Source organism: Schistocerca piceifrons, chromosome 3, assembly GCF_021461385.2.
Source record: "Schistocerca piceifrons isolate TAMUIC-IGC-003096 chromosome 3, iqSchPice1.1, whole genome shotgun sequence".
Taxonomy (NCBI): Eukaryota; Metazoa; Arthropoda; class Insecta; order Orthoptera; family Acrididae; genus Schistocerca; species Schistocerca piceifrons.
In genome coordinates, this window is record NC_060140.1 from 295976951 (window position 1) to 295999730 (window position 22780).

At 39.5% G+C, this 22780-nt stretch overlaps 1 protein-coding gene across 1 annotated transcript in view; it reads left to right on the forward strand.

Moving 5' to 3' along the window:
• The window catches only part of LOC124788224 (phosphoinositide 3-kinase regulatory subunit 4), a 195436-nt gene that overhangs the window by 135973 nt on the left and 36683 nt on the right, over positions 1 to 22780 (forward strand). Inside the window, exons 16-22 of the mRNA XM_047255405.1 lie at positions 1580 to 1756; positions 1945 to 2088; positions 2216 to 2316; positions 2413 to 2544; positions 4035 to 4132; positions 16231 to 16423; positions 22484 to 22699. Coding sequence (XP_047111361.1) covers positions 1580 to 1756; positions 1945 to 2088; positions 2216 to 2316; positions 2413 to 2544; positions 4035 to 4132; positions 16231 to 16423; positions 22484 to 22699 — 1061 coding nt within the window. The remainder of the gene's footprint in view (positions 1 to 1579; positions 1757 to 1944; positions 2089 to 2215; positions 2317 to 2412; positions 2545 to 4034; positions 4133 to 16230; positions 16424 to 22483; positions 22700 to 22780) is intronic.

Here is a 22780-nt window from a genome sequence, read left to right on the forward strand (position 1 = left end):
TAATAATGACTGTTTGTTCTACTCCAACATATACTACCTAACGAACACTGCTATCATGGCAGAGGAACAGTGTATGAAGCCATAAACTCTGTGATCAAACAATATTAAAGATCTGCTTCACTTTTATGTTTGCTTGTTTGTACAGTCATTCTCTTAGAAGTATGAGGGTAGGTCAAAAAGTAATGCCGCCTTACCTTTTTTCCTCCTTAAATAAAGTTTTTTAAGTGAAACATTTGAATTCATTGCTATTCCGTAAAGCTTATTCTCCAGTCCACTGCAGTAATAACTTTCTGTGCCAATAGATGTCAGAATTGCAGTTGCTTGTAAAATGGCTGACATTAATGTTCATATTAGACAGTGTTCTTTGGTAGAATTCTTGAATGCAGTAGATCAAACATCCATTCATGAAAGACTGAAAAATGTGTACAGTGATGCAACAGCAGATATCAGCACTCTTAGACGATGGGTTTGTTGCTGTAATGAAGCTGTAGGGCAAACACCAGCGGCTGATGAAACATGAAGCGACAAGCTGAGGACTGCAGTGACTCCACATAACATTCAACGAGTCACTGACACCATTTGTGGTGATCGCCAGGTGAGAGCAGATGACTTGTGTCACATTATCTCCCTCAGTAAAGGCAATGTGATGATGATAACTCACCAACTGGTATACTCAAAGGTTTGTGCAACTTCTGTAACAGGAATGTTAACTGGCCAGAATAAAGAGGGTTTGGGGGGGGGGGGGGGGGCAAAACATGCCTCCAAGCTCTTGCAGTGCTTCTGTTTGGAAGGAGAGGAGCATCTGGAAAAAATTGTGACTGGAGACAAAATATGAGTTCATTTGAACCAGAATCAAAGAGGCATCACAGAAACTCACTGAGGAAGAAAAAAGTTCAAAACTGTGCGACAAGCAGGGAAAGTTGTGGCTACAGTATTCTGGGATATAATTATGACTGATTTTTTGGAGCAGTGAATGCACAGTAAATTCTGTCCAATATCTCAGAAACCTCAAAGCACATTTTCTGCAAGTTCACCCAACAAAAGCTGTGCTGGATGTTCTTCTTTTGCCTGACAATGCAAGACCAAGAGATTGTGAAATTTGGATGGGAAGTCTTTCTCGTCTCTCATACAGGTGTGCACTTAGCACCACCAGTCTTTTGTTTGGGCCAATAAAAGGACCTCAATGTGGGATTCATTTTGAAGATGAGGCGGCTGTGAAAATATCTGTGCTTTGGTAGCAGGACTGTTTGTTTTACCTTTGTATTGAAAAGTCATAAGTTTTCAACCAATGTTGTTGCATTTGAAAAAAAGAGAAAGAAATAAAGAAAGATAGATGAAGCATTACTTTTTGACTTTGCTCTTAATATATTCTTATATCTTTAGGATAGACAGGCTTAAGTATATAATCAATATGTAATCATAGGAACACATACAAGATGTATCAGATGTAGAGACTTTGTAACATTTGACACATTCTACGTCGCAATGAATTGTCATGCATATCATTCATGGAACTAATGCCTAAGTAGTCCACTAACTGTGTAGGCAACTAAAAAATGTTGGCTTTTACCATTCCCAGGTACTATTGCTAAATGCGCTGGTACCACCAATACCCCGACAAGTGTACGACGGAGTTTTGCGATGCTCTGATTTTGACTTGCTCAGTGAGGCATTACAAGAGAGGCATAACATGCGCAGCATGCTGCGGGCTGGCCATGTGCCTCAGCAGTCTGAGCTGCACCCATCTCTCAAGAACGTAAGCTAAATCATAATTGTTTTTCATTAATAGTTCTGTAATAAGTGATCAAAAGTACTTCAAAATGTCTCTGTGTAAATGAAGTATGTTTTGAATTCTTTTTCTTACTCATGTTTGATAAAAACAACACAAAGGATTGTAAGCTGTCTTTTGACTTCATTTGATGCTGAGATACAATATTTTCCCAGCTGTTCAGAAGACTGACCTCTGATGGCATGGATGAAACAGTTGAAGAGCAGCTTTTTGCTATGTTGCATCACTTGAATAAAATTCACCAACATCGTGTCACAGCTGAGGCAAGGATGGCTGAGCAAAAAGCCTCCGAAGGAAAGGTAGTTGTGTTTACTGTGCTGCTATTATTTAAGGGGGGAAAAAAACCTCGAAGTTCCTTTTAAGTGATAAGTATTCTTTAGGCCAGTCAAGGCATTAGAGTAATTTATGTAATTTGGAATGTTACAGATTGATTTATCAAGCCTCAAGAATCCAATTCTTTGCCACACGGTTCAGCTGAAACTAGATAACATTAGCAAGACAGACATTGCTGCTGCAGGAATTGCAAGGTAAGGAGAAGGGTTTCATCTGTGATTGAAACGTATATTTCTGAACTGCATGCTCATCTTTACCTAATGAAAAGTAAATAACGTATTAATTTTTAGGAAAAAGCAGAGTATCAAGAAACCACCTGCTTTGGAGTCTCACATGACAACGATGAATGAAGAGTGGCAGACAATGTTTGGGACATCAGACCTACAAAGTCCTTCCACAAGATATTCTGATGGTGGGAGTATGTAAGTTGTTTTGGGATTTATTTCTTCGGGAATTGTTAATAGATTTGGTTCTTTTCATTATTATAAATTAAAACTCATAAGCTATAGAGTTCATGCCTATTCTTTTGTTTGAACCAAAATCTTGTGACTGTTGTGGCTGTCTTGAGATATACTGAAATGCCAAAGTAAGATCCTTTCATTTGTGAGCTTAATGTGTTCCATGTGTATCTGTGTTATTTGAATGACTATCATGAGAGATCATAATGTGTTCCTTAAGTGAGTGTGCAGATGAAAGGAGGGGAGTGGGTGAAACGTAGCATATAGTGTATTTCTCCTGAACGCCACCAAAAGAATTTCCAAGCTTTGTGTTTTTATTTTATGTAAAAAAAAATATCGTTAACAGTGCCAAACAGTAGAAGGAATAATGGTAACCACTAGCCTTATAGATAAGGCTTTGAGCAGTAGATGGGCATATGAACAAGATTGAACTCATAAGTAAGCTTCCACTGTCATTCGTCAGATTTACAAGTCTAAAAAATACACACACACACACACACACACACACACACACACACACACACACACATACATTGTCCTTGTGCTGAGTCAGGCTGAAGTTCTGGGATAATTTATCAATTTATACGTGTGTGTGTGTGTGTGTGTGTGTGTGTGTGTGTGTGTGTGTGTGTGTGTATTTCTTTGTTTCTCTGTATGTATGGGGTGAACTGTGTTTTTTGCCTGTCGTCTGTTCATCTCAACTATGTGGTGAGTGATTAACTCTTCTGTTGAGGATGTTGTAACTGAATGTTGTTATCAATTTAGCTCAAACATCCATGGTAGTGGAAAACTTGTTTCTACTTAGTTTGCGAAAAAGGTGGCTGTAAGCACATAGTTAAAATCCTCTTAATGCTTACTTGACAGGTCAGCACTAGAACATAAATGTGGCACCACGACAAGAAATAGTCAATAACATTTATTAATACTTGTGTACAAAATTGTACTTAACTTTGGAAACAGTTTGTTGCATGGCACTTGATCTCCTATAGCCGATAATTGAATCATAGATAATTTTTTGTTCTTCTAGGGGTCTATAGCCTCAGTACGTTTTAAGAAAGAAAACATGATCCAAACAGGCTGTAGTATCTCTACTGTACATGCTGTTAGCTGATTTTGACTGTTAGTCATTTTCAAGCACTTATCACAAGCACAAGCGTCAGATCACATTTGACTAAATTTCCGGTACCTATGGAAAGGAATGCATTGCTTTTGTGTGTGTGTATGTGTCTGTGGTCTCATATTTTATTGTTAGATGAAGAAAGTAATATGGTTCATAGTGACTGGTAGTTAAGATGCAAAAATCTTTATGTGGATTAAAATATTGTTATATGGGAATTGCTGGTTAGTATTTAACTTAAACTGTAACATTGAAATAGATGTCATAATTAAATTTTCAGTACATTTTGTATAAGGCTTTAAGTTATGCTACCATTCTCTTCACATTTTAATTTCAGGTCTCCTCCAACAAGTAGCATGACAGGAGATGCCCAGTCATCGCCTCAGCACAGCATTGAAACAGACCACAGTATTCATGAGCGGTCTTACATCCAATGTAATACATCTTACTGGGTATTTACTTGTTATGCAATTAGTTACATGTTAATGGTATTCCATGAGGTTTCCATTCAATTTCTCCGAAGCTACCACCATTTTTTCTAGTGTGTCCTGCTTTATAACCATATTCTGAAAATTTGAGTGTTTCTTGCCTCTTAGTATAGGAAAGCACTGCACTTTCTGAATTAACTGTTGCATTCGTGACTGGTCCCCAAATATTTCTCACTTTTCAACACTGCCTTTTTTCTGCTGGTATTAAGCACATGTGGTGTCATGGTGGTTAGATTGGTGCTTTTACTTACGCATGTAATGTGTGCAAGTGCTAACACTGTCTCATTTGGTGTTCTGAATACTCACGATTTCCTGAAATAATTTGGTTGGTGTTCACAGTTGTGGACTGGACCCACCATTGGGTTCTGGTCTGCTGTGCCAATCCTTCTCCTTCACCTGGCAGTTATGCATAGAACTATAAGAGAGGCTGTTCTCCAACTAACATCACCAAATCAACAAATACGTCAGTTTAACTTTCATATTCTTCAATATTGTAAACGACATTTCACATTAACATCATTCAGAACACCAGATTAGTATTATAACTGCCAGAGCAGACAATGTTCTCTATGTGACAGATTGTCACTGTAAGTCCAAATCAACATCATTGGATTTTTGTGTGCAGAGAAGAAGCTGGTTGTGCATTCTTATCCATGGGCTGAGTTCACCTCTAGTATGGCACCAGTGTGAAGTAAGTGGCACCACATCACAGCAGGTGACAATGTTTAAAGACCAATACTACTCCCCAGACATAATGGTTTCCATGGATTACTCCATCTCTGCACAGAATTTCTCATATTTCCCACACATTGGGCTGTCCAGGCCTTTTGTCTAGCTTAAATATTAAAAAACCTTGCAACATATTTTGTCAACTACGTTAAACCTTGTTTGTGACATGACATGCTATTTGCTACAAAATAGCCTGTGACATTATACAAAAAACATCAGAAAGTTTGAGAAAAATTTCCAGCAACTGCCAAATTTGGAAAGTAATTGCAACAAGTTGCAAGAAACTGTTCCACCAACTCTCAGAAGCCACTTCTAGAAGTTGGTGAAACTTGTGGAAGTTGACTTGCTGGGGTGTTTCCACATCAAAGGAAATGCTGGGTCTACAGGTGACTTGTGGAAGTTTACTTGGTAAAGGTCACATGTCCTTAGAGATAGTGATAATAACATTTAGTTCTTTAATTTTAAATTCTGTCATTTTTGTTTAAATAACAGTTTTTGATTCCACTGTGCACCAGACTACAGGCAACTAGAGTTGTTTTTACTACTCACTAAATAGAGGAGCCACTGAGCAGTCGAAAAGCACGTAGAAAAGATGAGAAATTGCTCAGCTTTTGGCAAAAATCTTCCTTCTGAGCTAAAACACGCTCCCATGCAGACGTACAGGCACGTGCACGCAGCACTCACACACACTCCCACAACCCACCTGCCCACACACACACACACACACACACACACACACACACACACACAAGCATGCACACTATCGAAGCCACTGATGTCTACCACTGCTGTGGCTCAATCACTCTCATTTACTACCCCCTTCATGGCCGTGGGTTCCTGTAGTCATGTCCTAGTTCATGAACCACGGGCAACGTATGAGTGGCCAAGTAAGTGGTCCCGACAGTCGGGATACCAGTTACTTTGGAATAAGGCTGGGCATCTCGGACATATTCTGAGTCGTGGTCACCTTTGTGCTCATACGGCAAAGACTACCAAATCCACCGGTTAGTCCCTCAGCCGTTAGGGGTAAAACCCAATGGGACTCGGGGCAAGTAAGGCTAGCAACCTGCTTCCCTGGTACTTTAAATATGATGCTGGCAACAATCAGAGCAAAATGCCTCGGACCTTTGGAGGTGACGGAGTCCCACCTCTAACTGACAAACCAGGGACTCCTAAGATACGACTTGGCAAACAAATGGTAATGAGATGGGGAGCTATTAATATCAGTGGGGGCTACTCTTGGAAGAAGGTAGAGCTGGCAGAGGCTGCAAATAAGATGGGGCTGGACGTTTTAGCTGTTAGTGACATTCGGGTAAGGGGTGAGAAAGAAGAAGAAGTGGGAGAATACAAGGTCTACTTGTCAGGGGTCAAAGCAGGAATAGCACAATGGGGTGTAGGGCTTTACATCAGGAAAGAAATGGAACCCAGCGTAGTTGCAATAAGGTATGTAAACGAACGACTGATGTGGATAGATTTGACAGTGTCTAGCAAGAAAATTAGGATTGTGTCAGTATATTCGCATTGTGAAGGGACTGATCAAGATAAGATGGATAGTTTTTATGAGGCACTCAGTGATGTAGTTGTTAGAGTAAAGGACAAGGACAGTGTTCTGCTCATGGGTGATTTTAACGCCAGGATTGGAAATCGAACAGAAGGGTATGAAAAGCTTATGGGTAAATTTGGAGAGGATATGGAGGCCAACAGGAACGGGCAGCAACTCTTGGATTTCTGTGCCAGTACAGGCTTAGTAATCACAAACGCCTTTTTTAAACATAAGAACATTCACCGGTATACTTGGGAAAGCAGGGGAACCAAATCTGTCATTGACTATATAATAACAGATCAGGAATTCAGGAAGGCTGTGAGGGACACACGTGTATTCAGGGGATTCTTTGATGACACTGATCATTATTTAATCTGCAGTGAAATTGGGATTGCGAGGCCGAAAGTGCAGGAGGTCAGGTCCATATGTAGGAGGATAAGAGTGGAGAAACTTCAGGATAAGGAAATCAGGCACAGGTACATAACAGCGATGTCAGAAAGGTACCAGTTACTTGAATGTAGTCAATTACAGTCATTGGAAAAGGAATGGACAAGGTACAGGGACACAGTGCTAGAAGTGGCTAAAGAATGTCTTGGAACAGTAGTGTGTAAAAGTAGGAGGAAGCAAACATCTTGGTGGAATGACACAGTCAAGGCAGCCTGTAAAAGGAAAAAGAAGGCGTATAAAAAATGGCTACATACTAGAACTCAGGTAGACAGAGAAAGTTATGTTGAAGAAAGAAACAAAGCCAAACAGATAATTGCAGCATCCAAGAAGAAATCTTGGGAAGACTTTGGAAACAGGTTGGAGACATTGGGTCAAGCTGCTGGAAAACCATTCTGGAGTGTAATTAGCAGTCTTCGAAAGGGAGGTAAGAAGGAAATGACAAGTATTTTGGACAGGTCAGGAAAACTGCTGGTGAATCCTGTGGATGCCTTGGGCAGATGGAGGGAATATTTTGAAGAATTGCTCAATGTAGGTGAAAATACGATCAGTAATGTTTCAGATTTCGAGGTACAATGGGATAGGAATGATGATGGAAATAGGATCACGTTTGAGGAAGTGGAGAAAATGGTCAATAGATTGCAGTGCAATAAAGCAGCTGTGGTGGATGAAATTAAGTCGGAACTCATCAAGTACAGTGGAATGTCAGGTCTTAAATGGCTACACAGGATAATTGAAATGGCCTGGGAGTCGGGACAGGTTCCATCAGACTGGACAAAAGCAGTAATCACACCAATCTTTAAACATGGAAACAGAAAAGATTGTAACAACTACAGAGGTATCTCTTTAATCAGCGTTGTGGGTAAAATCTTCTCAGGTATTGTTGAAAGGAAAGTGCGAGTATTAGTTGAGGAGCAATTGGATGAAAATCAGTGTGGGTTTAGGCCTCTTAGAGGTTGTCAGGACCAGATCTTTAGCTTACGACAAATAATGGAGAAGTGTTATGAGTGGAACAGGGAATTGTATCTATGCTTTATAGATCTAGAAAAGGCATATGACCGGGTTCCTAGGAGGAAGTTATTGTCTGTTCTACGAGATTATGGAATAGGAGGCAAACTTTTGCAAGCAATTAAAGGTCTTTACATGGATAGTCAGGCAGCAGTTAGAGTTGACGGTAAACTGAGTTCATGGTTCAGAGTAGTTTCAGGGGTAAGACAAGGCTGCAACCTGTCTCCACTGTTGTTCATATTATTTATGGATCATATGTTGAAAACAATAGACTGGCTGGGTGAGATTAAGATATGTGAACACAAAATAAGCAGTCTTGCATATGCGGATGACTTAGTTGTGATGGCAGATTCGATTGAAAGTTTGCAGAGTAATATTTCAGAGCTAGATCAGAAATGTAAGGACTATGGTATGAAGATTAGCATCTCCAAAACGAAAGTAATGTCAGTGGGAAAGAAATATAAACGGATTGAGTGCCAAATAGGAGGAACAAAGGTAGAACAGGTGGACGGTTTCAAGTACTTAGGATGCATATTCTCACAGGATGGCAACATAGTGAAAGAACTGGAAGCGAGGTGTAGCAAGGCTAATGCAGTGAGCGCTCAGCTACGATCTACTATCTTCTGCAAGAAGGAAGTCAGTGCCAAGACTAAGTTATTTGTGCACCGTTCAATCTTTCGACCAACTTTGTTGTATGGGAGCGAAAGCTGGGTGGATTCAGGTTACCTTATCAATAAGGTTGAGGTTACGGATATGAAAGTAGCTAGGATGGTTGCAGGTACTAGTAGATGGGAACAATGGCAGGAGGGTGTCCACAATGAGGAAATCAAAGAAAAACTGGGAATGAACTCTATAGATGTAGCAGTCAGGGCGAACAGGCTTAGATGGTGGGGTCATGTTACACACATGGGAGAAGCAAGGTTACCCAAGAGACTCATGGGTTCAGCAGTAGAGGGTAGGAGGAGTCGGGGCAGACCAAGGAGAAGGTACCTGGATTCGGTTAAGAATGATTTTGAAGTAATAGGTTTAACATCAGAAGAGGCACCAATGTTAGCACTGAATAGGGGATCATGGAGGAATTTTATAAGGGGGGCTATGCTCCAGACTGAACGCTGAAAGGCATAATCAGTCTTAAATGATGATGATGATGATGATGATGATGATGCAGACGTACAGGCACGTGCACGCAGCACTCAACACACTCCCACAACCCACTTGCCCACACACACACACACACACACACACACACACACACACAAGCATGCACACACACGAAACCACTGATGTCTACCAATGCTGTGGCTCAATCACTCTTATTTACTACCCCTTCATGGCCGTAGACACCTGTGACAGCAACCACTGCACTTCATTCTTTGTGGGTATCACAATGAGTGAACTACCCTTTCAAATGAGTGGCCACCACCAAAGCCCAACTAAATCCCCAGTCTCTCAGCATGCTGAAATGTAATGTTAACGTCAAGTTTCGTAACCCATACTATTTGGATTTCATCTTCTTCCCAAGATTCCATATTTTCAAAATTGCATGTATGGTGGAAGTTATCCTTTCGCCATAGCCTCTGTTTGTGCAACACCACTATCCTCAGTGACCCTGGTGGCTCAATCTCTACAACTCCGTACCCTTCACCTATCTTCCCTTACTCCCTCGCAATTAGTTTCCGGTCATTCAATTCTCCTGCCTTCACATCACACTCTTGCTCTCCGTTAGCTTTCTACCCTCCCCCCCCTACCTTCCCCAACACAGCTTTTACTTATCTTTTTCTCCTACTCTGGATCATCCCTTTTGCCCCAGTACTTCCCATTTATCGCATGACTCTTCTATTTTTCCACCATCCACCTCTTTTAAAATCACTACTCATTCCATATAATTGCCAGCTTTGGGAGATATTAGTGGTTTTGTGAGTGAGGTGTGCATGTTGGTTAGTTCTGAAGAAGGGTATTGTTAGAAAGAAAGCAGTTTTCTGTCTTTTGTACATGGGTGTCTAGTGCTCAGCACGACCCCTATTTGGTGTGTACTGATCCATCCTCATACATGTATTATATTCCATTCTGGATTTTATCTAATTCTAATTAATTAATTAATTAACCAACTGAGTAAATAAGTAAACTACCTCTGGAATTTCAAGCATGCCCTTATGTATCAGAAGCTAACTTATTTTCTCCATATAGCCGCAGAAAAATCCAGAATATTTGCTGGAAACAATAAAAAAAACTAAGAACTATATGTAACTAAATACCAATGTGTAAATTGGTTTCTAATTTTTACAAGTTTCTAATGATATATTCCTTCTTGCTTGATCTTCTTTTGCTGCTTTCATTTTTCCTGTAGTGCACTCTGTCGTCCAAATGTTGAGAGGGTATGTTTCTGCATTGGTACACCTGAAAAGATGAGGAACCATTTTATTCCCCATAATGCAATCATTTTTCAGAGTCATAGTATTATCAAATCATGGGGGTGTTCAATATATACTCTTTGTGCCCACATACATACCTTTTAAAATAACCTTACAATAATGGTATTTGTCTGGATGTAGTATTGGCATGACGTGCAATTTTACAACTTTTTACAACACATCATGTTATTCGTCCAAGGACTTCATCACTTCAAGGACTACATAGCATTTTGTGATAAATCCAAGTTTCAAATGCCATTAACTGATTTACAGTATTTAATACTCAAACAGCAATCTGAACCTAACATCTAGCCGCTTTTTTTGATTTTTATGTTTCATCATAGTTTTTATTCATTAATAATAATAAAACAACAGTGGCGAGTGCTCAGGTATTTAAGAAAACTGCGCTTCTGCAACAAGTACTTGCAGAAATCTGTTGAAATAAACTTGCGCTAGTGACTTGAGGAATTCAACTTGAGTAAGTAGACACCTCAGCAGGTGCTTATAGAAGTTACTTGCTAAGGGGGACAAGCCTTTCGTAATACTTGGCATCTAGGGGCAATTAGACTTTGGCAGCACTCGGAGACAAATGACTATGAGGGTTGGAACTTAAATAGTGGCAACTATTTTTTCACAACCAATACAAGAGAGTTACATGTTTACACCTTTTACTGTCCTTCAAAGTAGTCACCAGCATTGCGTAAAACCTGTTGCCAGCGATGTGGGAGGTGTAGTATAATGTTAGCAGAGCCTGTTCTGTTGATAATGTGAATGGAGTTGTCTACTGCCTGTCGAATCCCGGAACAGTTCTGAAGCGAATACCATGAAGTGGTTCCTTTATCTTTGGAATCAAATCAAAGTCACAAGGACTTAAGTCTGGGGAGTAAGGTGGATGGTACAATACTTCCCAGTCCCATCGACCAAACAGAGCAGCCATAGGCGTGCGCTGTATGCGCCCGCGCATTGTCATGCAAAATGGTGGGTGGGTTGCACAGAAAGTGTCACTGCTTCTTTCACAAAGCTGGTCGCAGCAAAAACAGACAAAAACGATCAATATTGACCCAACTGTTTTAAAAACATAGTGACACCGATACGTTAGATCGCTCACTCACAAGAGACTTGTGTTTTCCTCGATTGTGCGCATGCTGGTGATGTGGGATGGGCGAGTCCATTTGCTCTTAGGTATGGTAGGTACGTCAACAATGTGTGCTATTAGCGACAATAGTACATTCCATTGCATAGTGTCTCCACAGCAGTGTTGCCACTAAGTTCCAACCTACGTATCTTTCAAGTAGTGCTGATTATGACAGCACCAGTGAAATCGTCTAGTTATCATGGCCAAATAGTACATGTCTCCATAACCATCTTCTAATTTACCACACCAACAGTATTTTTAACTTTACTAGAATGTAAATTTAAAACACTAATTTGAAAGAGCCAGAGTGGTAACCTTATTTTTTTTATTTCCTATTGTGTTTGTGTATTATTGAGGCAATTTGAGGAAAGCTTGATATTGTTTCTGTACCCCATTTCCCTCCTCCTCTATAAGGCATATTGAAATTGTTTGTGTGAAGTCTGGATAAATACGCTGATGGGGGGGACACAACACCAAGAAGGAGTTGTACAACGTAGGCGAAATTTGGTAGGCATGTTTCTACATCTGAAAGATTTTGTCTATTCAGATTTCATGCCAGTCACATAAGAGTGGAGCTGTAAGGATACAAATCAGGTTTGCTTTAAATACTTGCTGTAATGGTTGTGAGCATTAGGTACCTTTGAGATTGGCTGTAGTAATTTGATATTAGTCAAGAATGCATTTAAGGCAACAAAGACATCAATATCAACATGTCACAAAGTTTGAATGTGGTCATTTAATAGGGCTACCAGAAGCTAGATGTTCCTTGTGCGATATTGCAGGAGGACTTGGCAGGAATGTAGCCACTGTATATGATTGCTGGCAGTGGTGCTCACGTGAATGTATGGTTCCAAAAAGACCAGGCTCCAGACGGCCATATGCCACTACTGAGAGGGAAGACCATCATGTTCGGCATGTAGCTCTAGCACATTGTACTGCATCTGCAGCAGTAATTTAAGCAGCAGTTGACACAAGTGCGTCACAACAAACTGTTACACATCAGTTAGTTCAAGGACAGCTCTGAGCCAGATGCCCTGTAATATGGCTCCACTGACCTCAAACCACTACCATTTGTGACTTCAGGTGAGAGCTCAATGGAGGGCAGGGTGGAGATCTGTTGTGTTTTCCCTAATTTAGTGCCCTCCAGGAAATTTCCACACTCAGATTATTCTCAGGACCAAAGCTGGCTGAAACCCAAAGTAGAAAGTAATGTGATGTTTAGTGATTCATGGAACATACCGTATTTACTCGAATCTAAGCCACACTTTTTTTCTGGTTTTAGTAATCCAAAAAACCACCTGCGGCTTAGAATCGAGTGCAAAGTAAGCGGAAGTTCTGAAAAATGTTGGTAGGTGCCGCCACAACTAACTTCTGCTGTCGAATATATGAAGCGCTACACAGGCACCCTTTGCAGACACAAATATAAATACTGGCACCAAAACCTCTGCGTCAGTAAATAAATTTAAAAAAAAGGTGGAAGACGAGCTTTTGTCTCCGCCCCGAGTTTCGACCACTGCATTTTCATACATTATCCAACAAAGGAAATACAGATTTCGTATTGTTCATCTTCGAATGTTGCAGCATTTCAGTGTACTACGAAAATCCGACTGGCAAGACTGGGATGTCTGTCAATATGGGAAACTCTATGTTCTGAATTTTTTTGCTACCTGTGAGAAGAGATGGTTGCTAATAGGAACTTTTATGAATTGTGAATCACATGCAGTATTGTCTGCACCAAAAGAATAATACGAATATAAACATTTTGTCCTGTATTCTTTTGTGTTTGCAGCTATCTCATTTAAATCCTGTCTGCCTAATAAACTACGAAACTAGAGTGAGATAACAGGAAACGCGGAAGAATACACATATCATGTCATGTTTATATTCCTATTATTCTTAAGCTTGTTAGTGATACAGTCAGAAATGAAGCACGGCAATCGACTAAATTTTTAAATCTAGGATGACTCTAATTTCGGTGCAGAATGTAATGCACTAAAAGAGGCGTCTGCAAAGATTTTCAAACGGAGAAAAATTTTTGCTGAACTCTCGTTCAGAACATCTTCTATAATACGCAGTCTATTATTTGGTTCTTGTTGATCATTATCAAACAAAGCAGCAGTGTAAGTAACAACAAATAGCAGTCTCTTGCCATTGTTTTTTTTTTTTAAGCGGCGGCACCGTGCGCAAAAGCAAGCCGAGTGGCTACAGGCCATAAACACTCATTATCATAAAACGACAAACAATGCATGGCACAATACAGTACTGTATTTTCAGCTTAGAGTGATGTAAACACCTATAACAAAGAGAACGGCACTTATCAGATCAAAGAAAAATAAGCAATCAATTCAAACCAGATCAAGCACGTGAAAAAGGAAGGGTACCCCTATAAATATGGACGGAGCGCCTGACGCATAGCAATGGCTGGCTACCTGGTAAAGCTTAACTGCTAAGCTTACGACTCGAACTAAACTACTGTAGCTGTATCATCATTCATTCGACCTAAATTATGTGTCATATTATAATGGACCAACTTTGTTTCGATTTGGAGGTGCAGCCTAAAACTTCTCTCTCACCTTGAATTTCGAGTCTCAAATTTCAGGTGCAGCTTAGATTGAATGCGGCTTAGATTCGAGTAAATACGGTATATCGAAAAGATGATTAGACGCCATAGGAGGGGGTGTGTCTCTGAAAGCATCACTAATGTGAAACTCAGCCTGCTCTTTTCTTACATGACATCTTGCAAACTATGGGTGAAGGGCAACAGGCACATTTCATATTCCTAGATTTCCAAAAAGTATTTGACATGGTGCCCCACTGCAGACTGTTGACAAAGGCACGAGCATACGGAATAGGTTCCCAGATATATGAGTGACTCAAGAACTTCTTAAGTAACAGAATCCAGTACATAACTCCTCAATGGCGAGTGTTCATCAGAGACAAGGGTATCATTAGGAGTGCCCCAGGTAATTGTGATAGGACCGCTGGTATTTTCTATATACGTATATGAATTGGCAGATGGATGAACAGCGGTCTATGGCTGTTTGCTGATCATGCTATGACATACAGGAAGGCGTAGTTGTTGAGTGACTGTATTGAAGATACGAGATAAAATTTATGGTTGGTGTGATGAATGGCAGATAGCCCTAAAAGTAGAAAAATATGAGTTAATTCAGATGAGTAGGAAAAACAAACTCATAATTTTCGAATACAGCATTTGTTGTCTGCTGCTTGACTTAGTCATGTTGTTTAAATATGTAGGCATAACATTGCAAAGTGATGTGAAATGGGACACGCGTGTAAGGATTGTAGTGGGAAAGGCTAATGGTCTTCTTCAGTTTATTGGGAGAATTTTAAGGACGTGTGGTTCACCTGTAATGTAGACTGGATTTAGGATACTAGTGTGACCCATTCTTGGGCATTGCTCGAATGTTTAGGATATACACTAGGTCAGATTGAGGGAAGACATCAAAGCAATACAGAGGCAGGATGCTAGATGTGTTACCAGTATTTTCAATCAACATGCAAGTATTACGAAGACGGTTCAGGAACTCAAATGGGACTCCCTGGAGGGAATGTGACATTCTTTCAAGGAACATTGTTGAGAAAATTAGAGAACTGGCATTTGAAGCTGACTCCAGAATGATTCTACTGTGTCCAATGCACATTTTGTGCAAGACAACAAAGGTAAGAGAAGAGAAGTTAGGTATCATATAGAGGCATATAGATAGTCACTTTTCCCTTGCTATATTTGTGAGTGAAACTGGAAAGGAAATGAGTAGTACTGGTAAGGGTACCCTTTGCCATGCACCATATGATTGACTGCGGAGTATGTGTGTAGATTTAGATGTAGATCTTAGAGCCCATTTTCACTAGACAATTTTTTGCAATATGGAAAGCAAAGCGCTTGCAGCAGAAGAGATACGTTTCACAGTATCAAAGATGAAGTAATGCTCATAGCTCTGAAGGTATCCTTTTTAGAGCCCTTGATTACTGGACTATTTTGCCGGCCGAAGTGGCCGTGCGGTTGAAGGCGCTGCAGTCTGGAACCGCAAGACCGCTACGGTCGCAGGTTCGAATCCTGCCTCGGGCATGGATGTTTGTGATGTCCTTAGGTTAGTTAGGTTTAACTAGTTCTAAGTTCTAGGGGACTAATGACCTCAGCAGTTGAGTCCCATAGTGCTCAGAGCCATTTGAACCATTTTTACTGGACTATTTTGCTTTGAATTATCATTCCTGTCAGATCTCTGAATACTACCATTTTTCGTGATCACTGTGCATAGTGAAAGCTACTGTCTGGGGTTTATTTTCTCTAGTGTTTGTGTCACAGGCACTTGTCTTTATGTACTGCTGTTGTATGCAGTGATCCCAGCATTTGCCAGTAACTGTTTGGCAGTCCTGCTGTGTTGTAAACCAGCTGCCCATAAATCCCATTAGAGTATTCTGTCTTTGGAACTTTTTTCGATTTTTCTGAACGATCCCTATTTGCCTTCATCCTGTGACATTGCAGACAATTCAACACAACTGTAACACAAATATCTGTCTTTGCACTGGAGTAATTAACTCAAAATTAAACTATACATCTAGAATATTTTCTTGTGTAGTTGCACAGTTGCCAAATAATTCATTCACCAAAATGTGTCAACATTGCAGCAATTTGTCATTTAATGAATGTGTACATCACTTCATCTAATAGAAACTACAGCAGTTACATTGTAAAAGTACTAATCATGTTCATTCAGTTCTTGGATAAATCACACTACAAACATGTTTCACAGATCGATGTGCGCCTTGCCGTTTGGAGTTGAGACAGTTGACAGCAAGGCGTCAGGAACTCCACCGTGTAGCACTTCAGGGACGTGAACAACTTGACGAGCAGGAAGTATGGGAACCACCACTGTTACCTCCAACCTGGAGACTGCGGGGTGCACTTGTAGCACATCTGCATGAGCACCGTGGTGCTGTCAACAGGTGAGAGGAGACTGATTCTGTGTAGGGCATGGTGTGATATAATAACAAGGTGTAAGTCAGTAGTTTAAGATGCATAACGATTATACATTTCATAAATATTGACCCCTGCTTTCATCGCATAATGAGCATCAGTGTACACACCTTTTCCAAATCGGGGAAGTTTCTTCTTTCATTTGATATGTAAATATCATATATTGGTTGGAAAGGGGGCAACATATGTGGAAATAAATATTTGAAACTATGCTTTTTTTGGGGCATTTTTTGAAAACATCTACTGTGATGGGCTAGTGTTGGTACACAGTTTAAAGGTGTAACAGTTCTGGTAAGTAATACACATGCTGTCATTCATTGGCATGAGATAGTTCCCATGATAGAATTTTTTTTACTGTGTACTCGTGTGAGAACATGCATCAACTATGGAGTTGAGAGAGGTCCACTGATGAGAGAGTTTGCTTATTATAAGGCCAAAATGAAGTGGTTCCATATCACTGTCAGCAAAGAAAAATGCTGATTTTCTCAGTATTAGCAAAAGTATGGTTAAATGCATTTCAAAGATATTTTGAGAATCTTCAAGTGTTTTTTTTTTCTTTTTCTTTTTCTTTTTTCTTTTTGTAAAAAAGAAGGTTCTGGTTGATGACAGAAGTTAGTATTAGATGAGTTTTCACAGGTGTGGGAAGTCCATGCTTCAATGTGGAATAGTGAGCAAATGAAGTAGAAGGCTGTCATTTTTCGAATGAACAACATTTTGACATGTTGTCTGGAAACTGAGCTTCAGATTCAAAAAGTTCAACTAAAAGCTTCTGCTGATTGAAAGTAATTGAATAGCAGAAAAAAGGCTGAAAGTTATTGAGGGGAATAAAAATATTGATCCTATACAAAGTGGACTATTTATTACACCGATGAAATTTGGTGTGGTGCAGATCATTCCAGAAAGTTTGGATAACAGGATCAAAAATTTCTGTATGCATATAAAAATGAATATGATTATCTCTAAGTAATTGCTGAAGAGTGGAATGGCTGAAATAGTGGGATTCAAACACTGTCTGGTCCTGGAAAGAGAATTATGGTGTGCCACATTGGAAGTGAAGATGAGGTTATGCAAAATGCTAACTAATGTTTTATTGGGCACAAACTGGTGCAGATTCCATTCTGAGAGCAGTAGAAGTCAATACAAAGAGTGTTTCAGTAGTGCTCTTGAAAAGTTACCCAATCAATATGTTACTGCTGTAGATCAGTTACAAATAATAAATCCAGTGTTGTGAAATCCACCTATGAAATGAATTAGAAGAAGGATCCAATTATTGAATGACCGAAAACATTAATCTAGAATTTGCATTTAATGTCACATTGTAGAGGAATTTACAGGTTTACAGGAACATGCGTGACAGCATTACAGTCACAAGAATTCTTTGAAGCGGTCATTGCACTTGGGGCTTTTTCATGAAGAAAATAAAATGAGAAGTTAAGGTACAGGGTGACAATTATTGAACTATACAAAAAAAAAGTAAATTAGTTACAAACTACAGCGTGCACACTATTTAACATGTAAATGTCACTACAGATATTTGGATTTATGTTATGACATGTTCGATATGCCTGCCATCATTGGCATTGATGTGGTGCAGACGAATAGCGAAATTCTGCTTGACCGATTGAAGTGTTGTTATACTAATGCTGTCGATGACCTCCTGAATGGCTGTTTTCACCTCAGCAATGGTTTTGGTGTTATTACTCTGCCAAAAAAGGAGTTGCATGTGTCCAGAACTGGAGAATATGGCAGCCAGTTGAGGCCCATGCCAGTGGTCTCTGGGTACCCTAGAGCCAGAATGTGGTCACTAAAGTGCTCCTCCAAGAATGAAACACTCTCCTGTTTCAATGGGGTTGAGCTCCATCTTGCATGAACCATATCTTGTCGAAATCAGGGTCACTTTTGATAATGGGGGTGAAATCACCTTTCATAACCTTCACGTACCGTTGTAAGTTACCGTGCCATCAAAGAATATTGCACCAATTACTCTGTGACTGGACTTTACACACCACACAGACACCTGTTGAGGGTGAAGAGACTTCTCAATGGTGAAATGCAGCTTCTCAGTCCCCCAAATTCACCAATTTTACTTATTGCCGAACTCAGTCAAATGAAAGTGGGCTTCAGTGCTAAACCAAGCAATAATGCACACACTAATTACCATCATGCCACAGGGCCAATTTTGCAGTCTGAATGTCCTAACACAAACCGTTCAGAAGTTATGACGATTTAATTTCCTGCCACAGGGCCAACTTTGCAGTCTGAACGTCCTAACACAAACTGTTCGGAAGTTATGACGATTTAATTTCAAACAGTTCAATAATTGTAACCCTGTAAATGATAATTTACAGCTGTGCAGCTCCACTCTACAAAGAATTCCCCAAACTGTTCAGAGGAGTTCAGTGATTCATGTACACAGATCATCTGTGCTCAAAGAGGTCACTGTCTTGACGTGGTAACAGAACAATTGCTGATTCAAATTGACACTACGATAGCAATGAGACCTCAGGCAGCAGCAAAAAGGATTAATGTAACTTCCTCCCCAATTCACTATTATGTCATGAAAAATATATTCCAGCCCATTGCTTCACATCATAGATAGAATTTTCATTCACGTTACAAATTGACAACACATTTCATTATTCATTTAGTGAGCATTATTTATATATTAAGTGTTCATAAACAATTTCCCATGTTACTGTTTCTCGAAATCCAGATCCTTGGTATCTACCAGTGACTGCCAAGAAATGTAGCAATGCTGTTTGGGAACACAAAGACAAATTTGCCAGTTTTTGTTGGTGGAATAGGTGTTTCCATTACAACAGTGGCAGTGCACTAGCTTGACAGCTGCACTCGTCCACATCCTTGCATAGATTGCAGCAACTAACACAACTGCATTACCGATTCTTAACTGACAGAATTGCGGATTATTCATTATTAATTATATGTTCAGGCTCTACACCTATTTTTTCTCCGTTGCGGTAGCTATGAAGATAAGCTCAATTGCCAGTGTCTTGCATTTGCCATTATTCTGATGAAACAACTAATAAGAAAACAATGAAAAAACTGCTTGTAAATAGAGAATGGGGGTATCTATAATCAGTGTAAATTAGGGCCTGTCTGTTGTGACTATACAAATTGGAAACTTACCAAAATGCTCAAAAAACACACTTCCTTATAAACATTTCCACATGTGTCACTCAATTTTCAGTCAACATAATGTAGCCATTTACATTGTTTTATGCATGAATGATCACCGAAACAGTAGCATTTGGTACTCTGCTAACAAGGTTACATCTTGTCAACCAAGATAATGTTTTCTGCTGTTCTCAAATGAGGACCATAGTATTGACTATTCTCTATACAACCCAGCTACCTTTGAGCCAATTTCCTGTCAAACAGCACCTGCCCCTCTCTTCTCTCCTATAAATTTCTGCCATTTTATTCTATTTCTTCACTTTTTCTTTTTTAAAATTTTATGGCTGTTTCATCATCATCATCATCATCATCATCTTCTTCTTCTTCTTCTTGTCCTTCACAGTCTACTAATTCTAACAGTGCCCATTTTGATGATTTTTCTTTTTATCTCATAACCATCTTTTTTTTCTCTTACCATCTTATCAGCTGGTCTACAAAAGAAATCCTCCATATTTTGATGTATCTTCAAAAATCTAGTATAATGGAATAATACAAGGGCTGTTCAGAAAGTATCCAGCTGTGATTTATAAAGTCAATCTTTATTCACATACAATTGTTTGATACTAGTCACCTTCAGAGTTGTTCCCTTTAGCTTCTACACACCTCTCCGAATGCCGCTGCCTCTGATGAAAGCATAGTTCTCTTTTGGTATGGTATGCAGCTGCTCCATCAAATTCTGCATAACATCTTCCCTGCTCTGAAATCTGGCCCCTTTTCAGTTTTGGAAAAAGTCTGAAATCCCTTGGTGCTAGGTCAGGGGAATAGGAGGGCTGATGAACCACAGCCGTGTTGTGTTTGGCCAAAAAAGTCTGAATTAATTGAGAACGAGTAGCAGGTGCATTATCTTCGTAGAGGTGCCAACTGACTGCTGCCCACAAGTCTGACCATTTCTGTCTCACTGCTTTGTGCAGGCAACATAGAGCCTCTTGGTAGTACTCCTGATTGGCATCGACCAAGCCTTTGGAGTCAAAAAAAGATGGTCAGCATGTCTTACACATTGCTGTGGACCTGTATTATTTTTTTGGGTCTCAGGAATGACGGATGCTTCCATTGTGATGACTAGAACTTTGTTTGTGGGTTGTATCCATAAACCCCCAGGACTCATCACCAGTGATAACTGTGTTAAGAAAGTTGGGATTAATTTCACAGTGTCTAGCATGTATTGTGTCATCTCTTAACGAAATTGTATCTGCCCAGTAGATGTTAGCAACTTTGGCATAAATTTTTCTAAAATCCTCCTGAGGCCTAAGTATTCTGTTAAAATGGAATGAATGAATCCAGTACTGATTTTAACCTCATCTGCAAGTACTCTGATCATGATTTGTGTATCCAGCGTCACTAGGGTCCTTACATGATCAATAACAATCTTAGGCTTCCATTCAGAAGGATGACAGTTCAAATCCTTGTATAGCCATTCATGTATATTTGGCATAGCTTCTTGAAATCGCCTAAGGGAGATGTTGAGATGGTTCCTTTGAAAAGGAAGGTGTGATTTCCTTCCCTGTGCTTCCCTTTTGTTAAATCATAATCAAGGATCCAAGATTTTTTATCGATTGTAGAAATTTCTCATTCATTTGGTTTCTCCATTACAAAGGTTCAGAAATGTCTTCTCTCACTTACTGAGGTTTCCCTTAATCAGTATTTAACCTGCACACTACTCACTTTATAGAGGTTTAAGAAAAGAGGCAGGATATCAAATACATGCAGAATTAGGAAATAATATAACAAGTTATAATGTAATTATCTAAAAACAGGTATTTATAATTATGCACTTAACTTTAAGAAATCTAGCAGCCCTCTTTTTTGTGTGCTTTGGGATTTTAAAGTATATTTCAAGCTTATTTCATCAAAAACTGACTGATCAGTATACTTTGAAAATCGAAGGAAGACTATTCTCTGTCTAGCATATTTAAACCTACTTGGTTCTTTGTGGAAAGTATATTAATTCATTACCAAAACAACCATCTATAATATTCTCTTCAATATCACTGTCTTATACTCATAAACCAAAACACTCTTTATCATCTTTGTAAATCAGCACACTGTTGTCAGTTAACATAATCTTTAAATGTGAGTACTGAACTTGCCATCCGTAGCTTGTGGTCTAGTGGCTAGCATTGCTGACTGGATCATGGGGTCACGGGTTCAATTCCCGGCTGGGTTAGGGATTTTCTCTGCCCGGGGACTGGGTGTTTGTGTTGTCCTCATCATTTCATTATCATTCATGACAGTGGCTAGATTGGACTGTGTAGAAAAATTGGACTGTGTAAAAATTTGGACTTTGTATAGTTGCTGATGGCCATGCAGTTGAGCGCTCCACAAACCAATCATCATCGTCAACTGAAATTTTTTGTTTTGTGAGAAACCCAATGTCAGCTTCTTTTTCATTTTCCAACCTGAAACCTAGCTTTCACAAAGCAGTTATTGATAGTAATGTAGCTTGTTGCAAACATGCTGTCCTAGAGAATTTCATGCCAAGGGTACATTTATCTTGGGGTTAGTATCCTTATCCAAGTGGCAAAATGTGTGTGATGAGTTCATTACAACAGTAACATTTAAAGTTTAATGGATGTCATTTTCTGTAGAGGTTTTTATTCGGCTTTTGAAATTTTGGTATTACATCTCTGTCAAACATCTCCAAATATACAGCAGAACATATAAGGAAAATATAATGAGCAGACAATAACAGTATGAACTACACTGACATTGGCTATGTATATAGTTAAGTTGTCCATCTGAAGACTGAACTGTGGCAGTGAAATGTAAGTCACCTCCTATCTCTGTGTTATGATTCACAATTTGCAGATGTGTCTATTTTGTACTCTTATTCACAGGTTGGTCTCGATACCAGAGACTACACTGTTTGCAAGTTGTTCAGCAGATGGCTACATTCGTCTTTGGGACTGTGGCAAAATGGAAGGTCGAAATATTGCTAATCGCTCACGGCAAGTTTACAATAGACAAGCAGGCCCCCTTGTCGGTCTCACTGTATGTGAGGGCAATCAGTCTTTAGGATCTGCTTCACAAACTGGTGCAATTTTTGTCTTAAGGTATGCATTACTTTACTAATGATTTTTTAGCTACTATTGGTGGCTAATGGTTAACAACAGATGTTGATATTTTTGTGAATA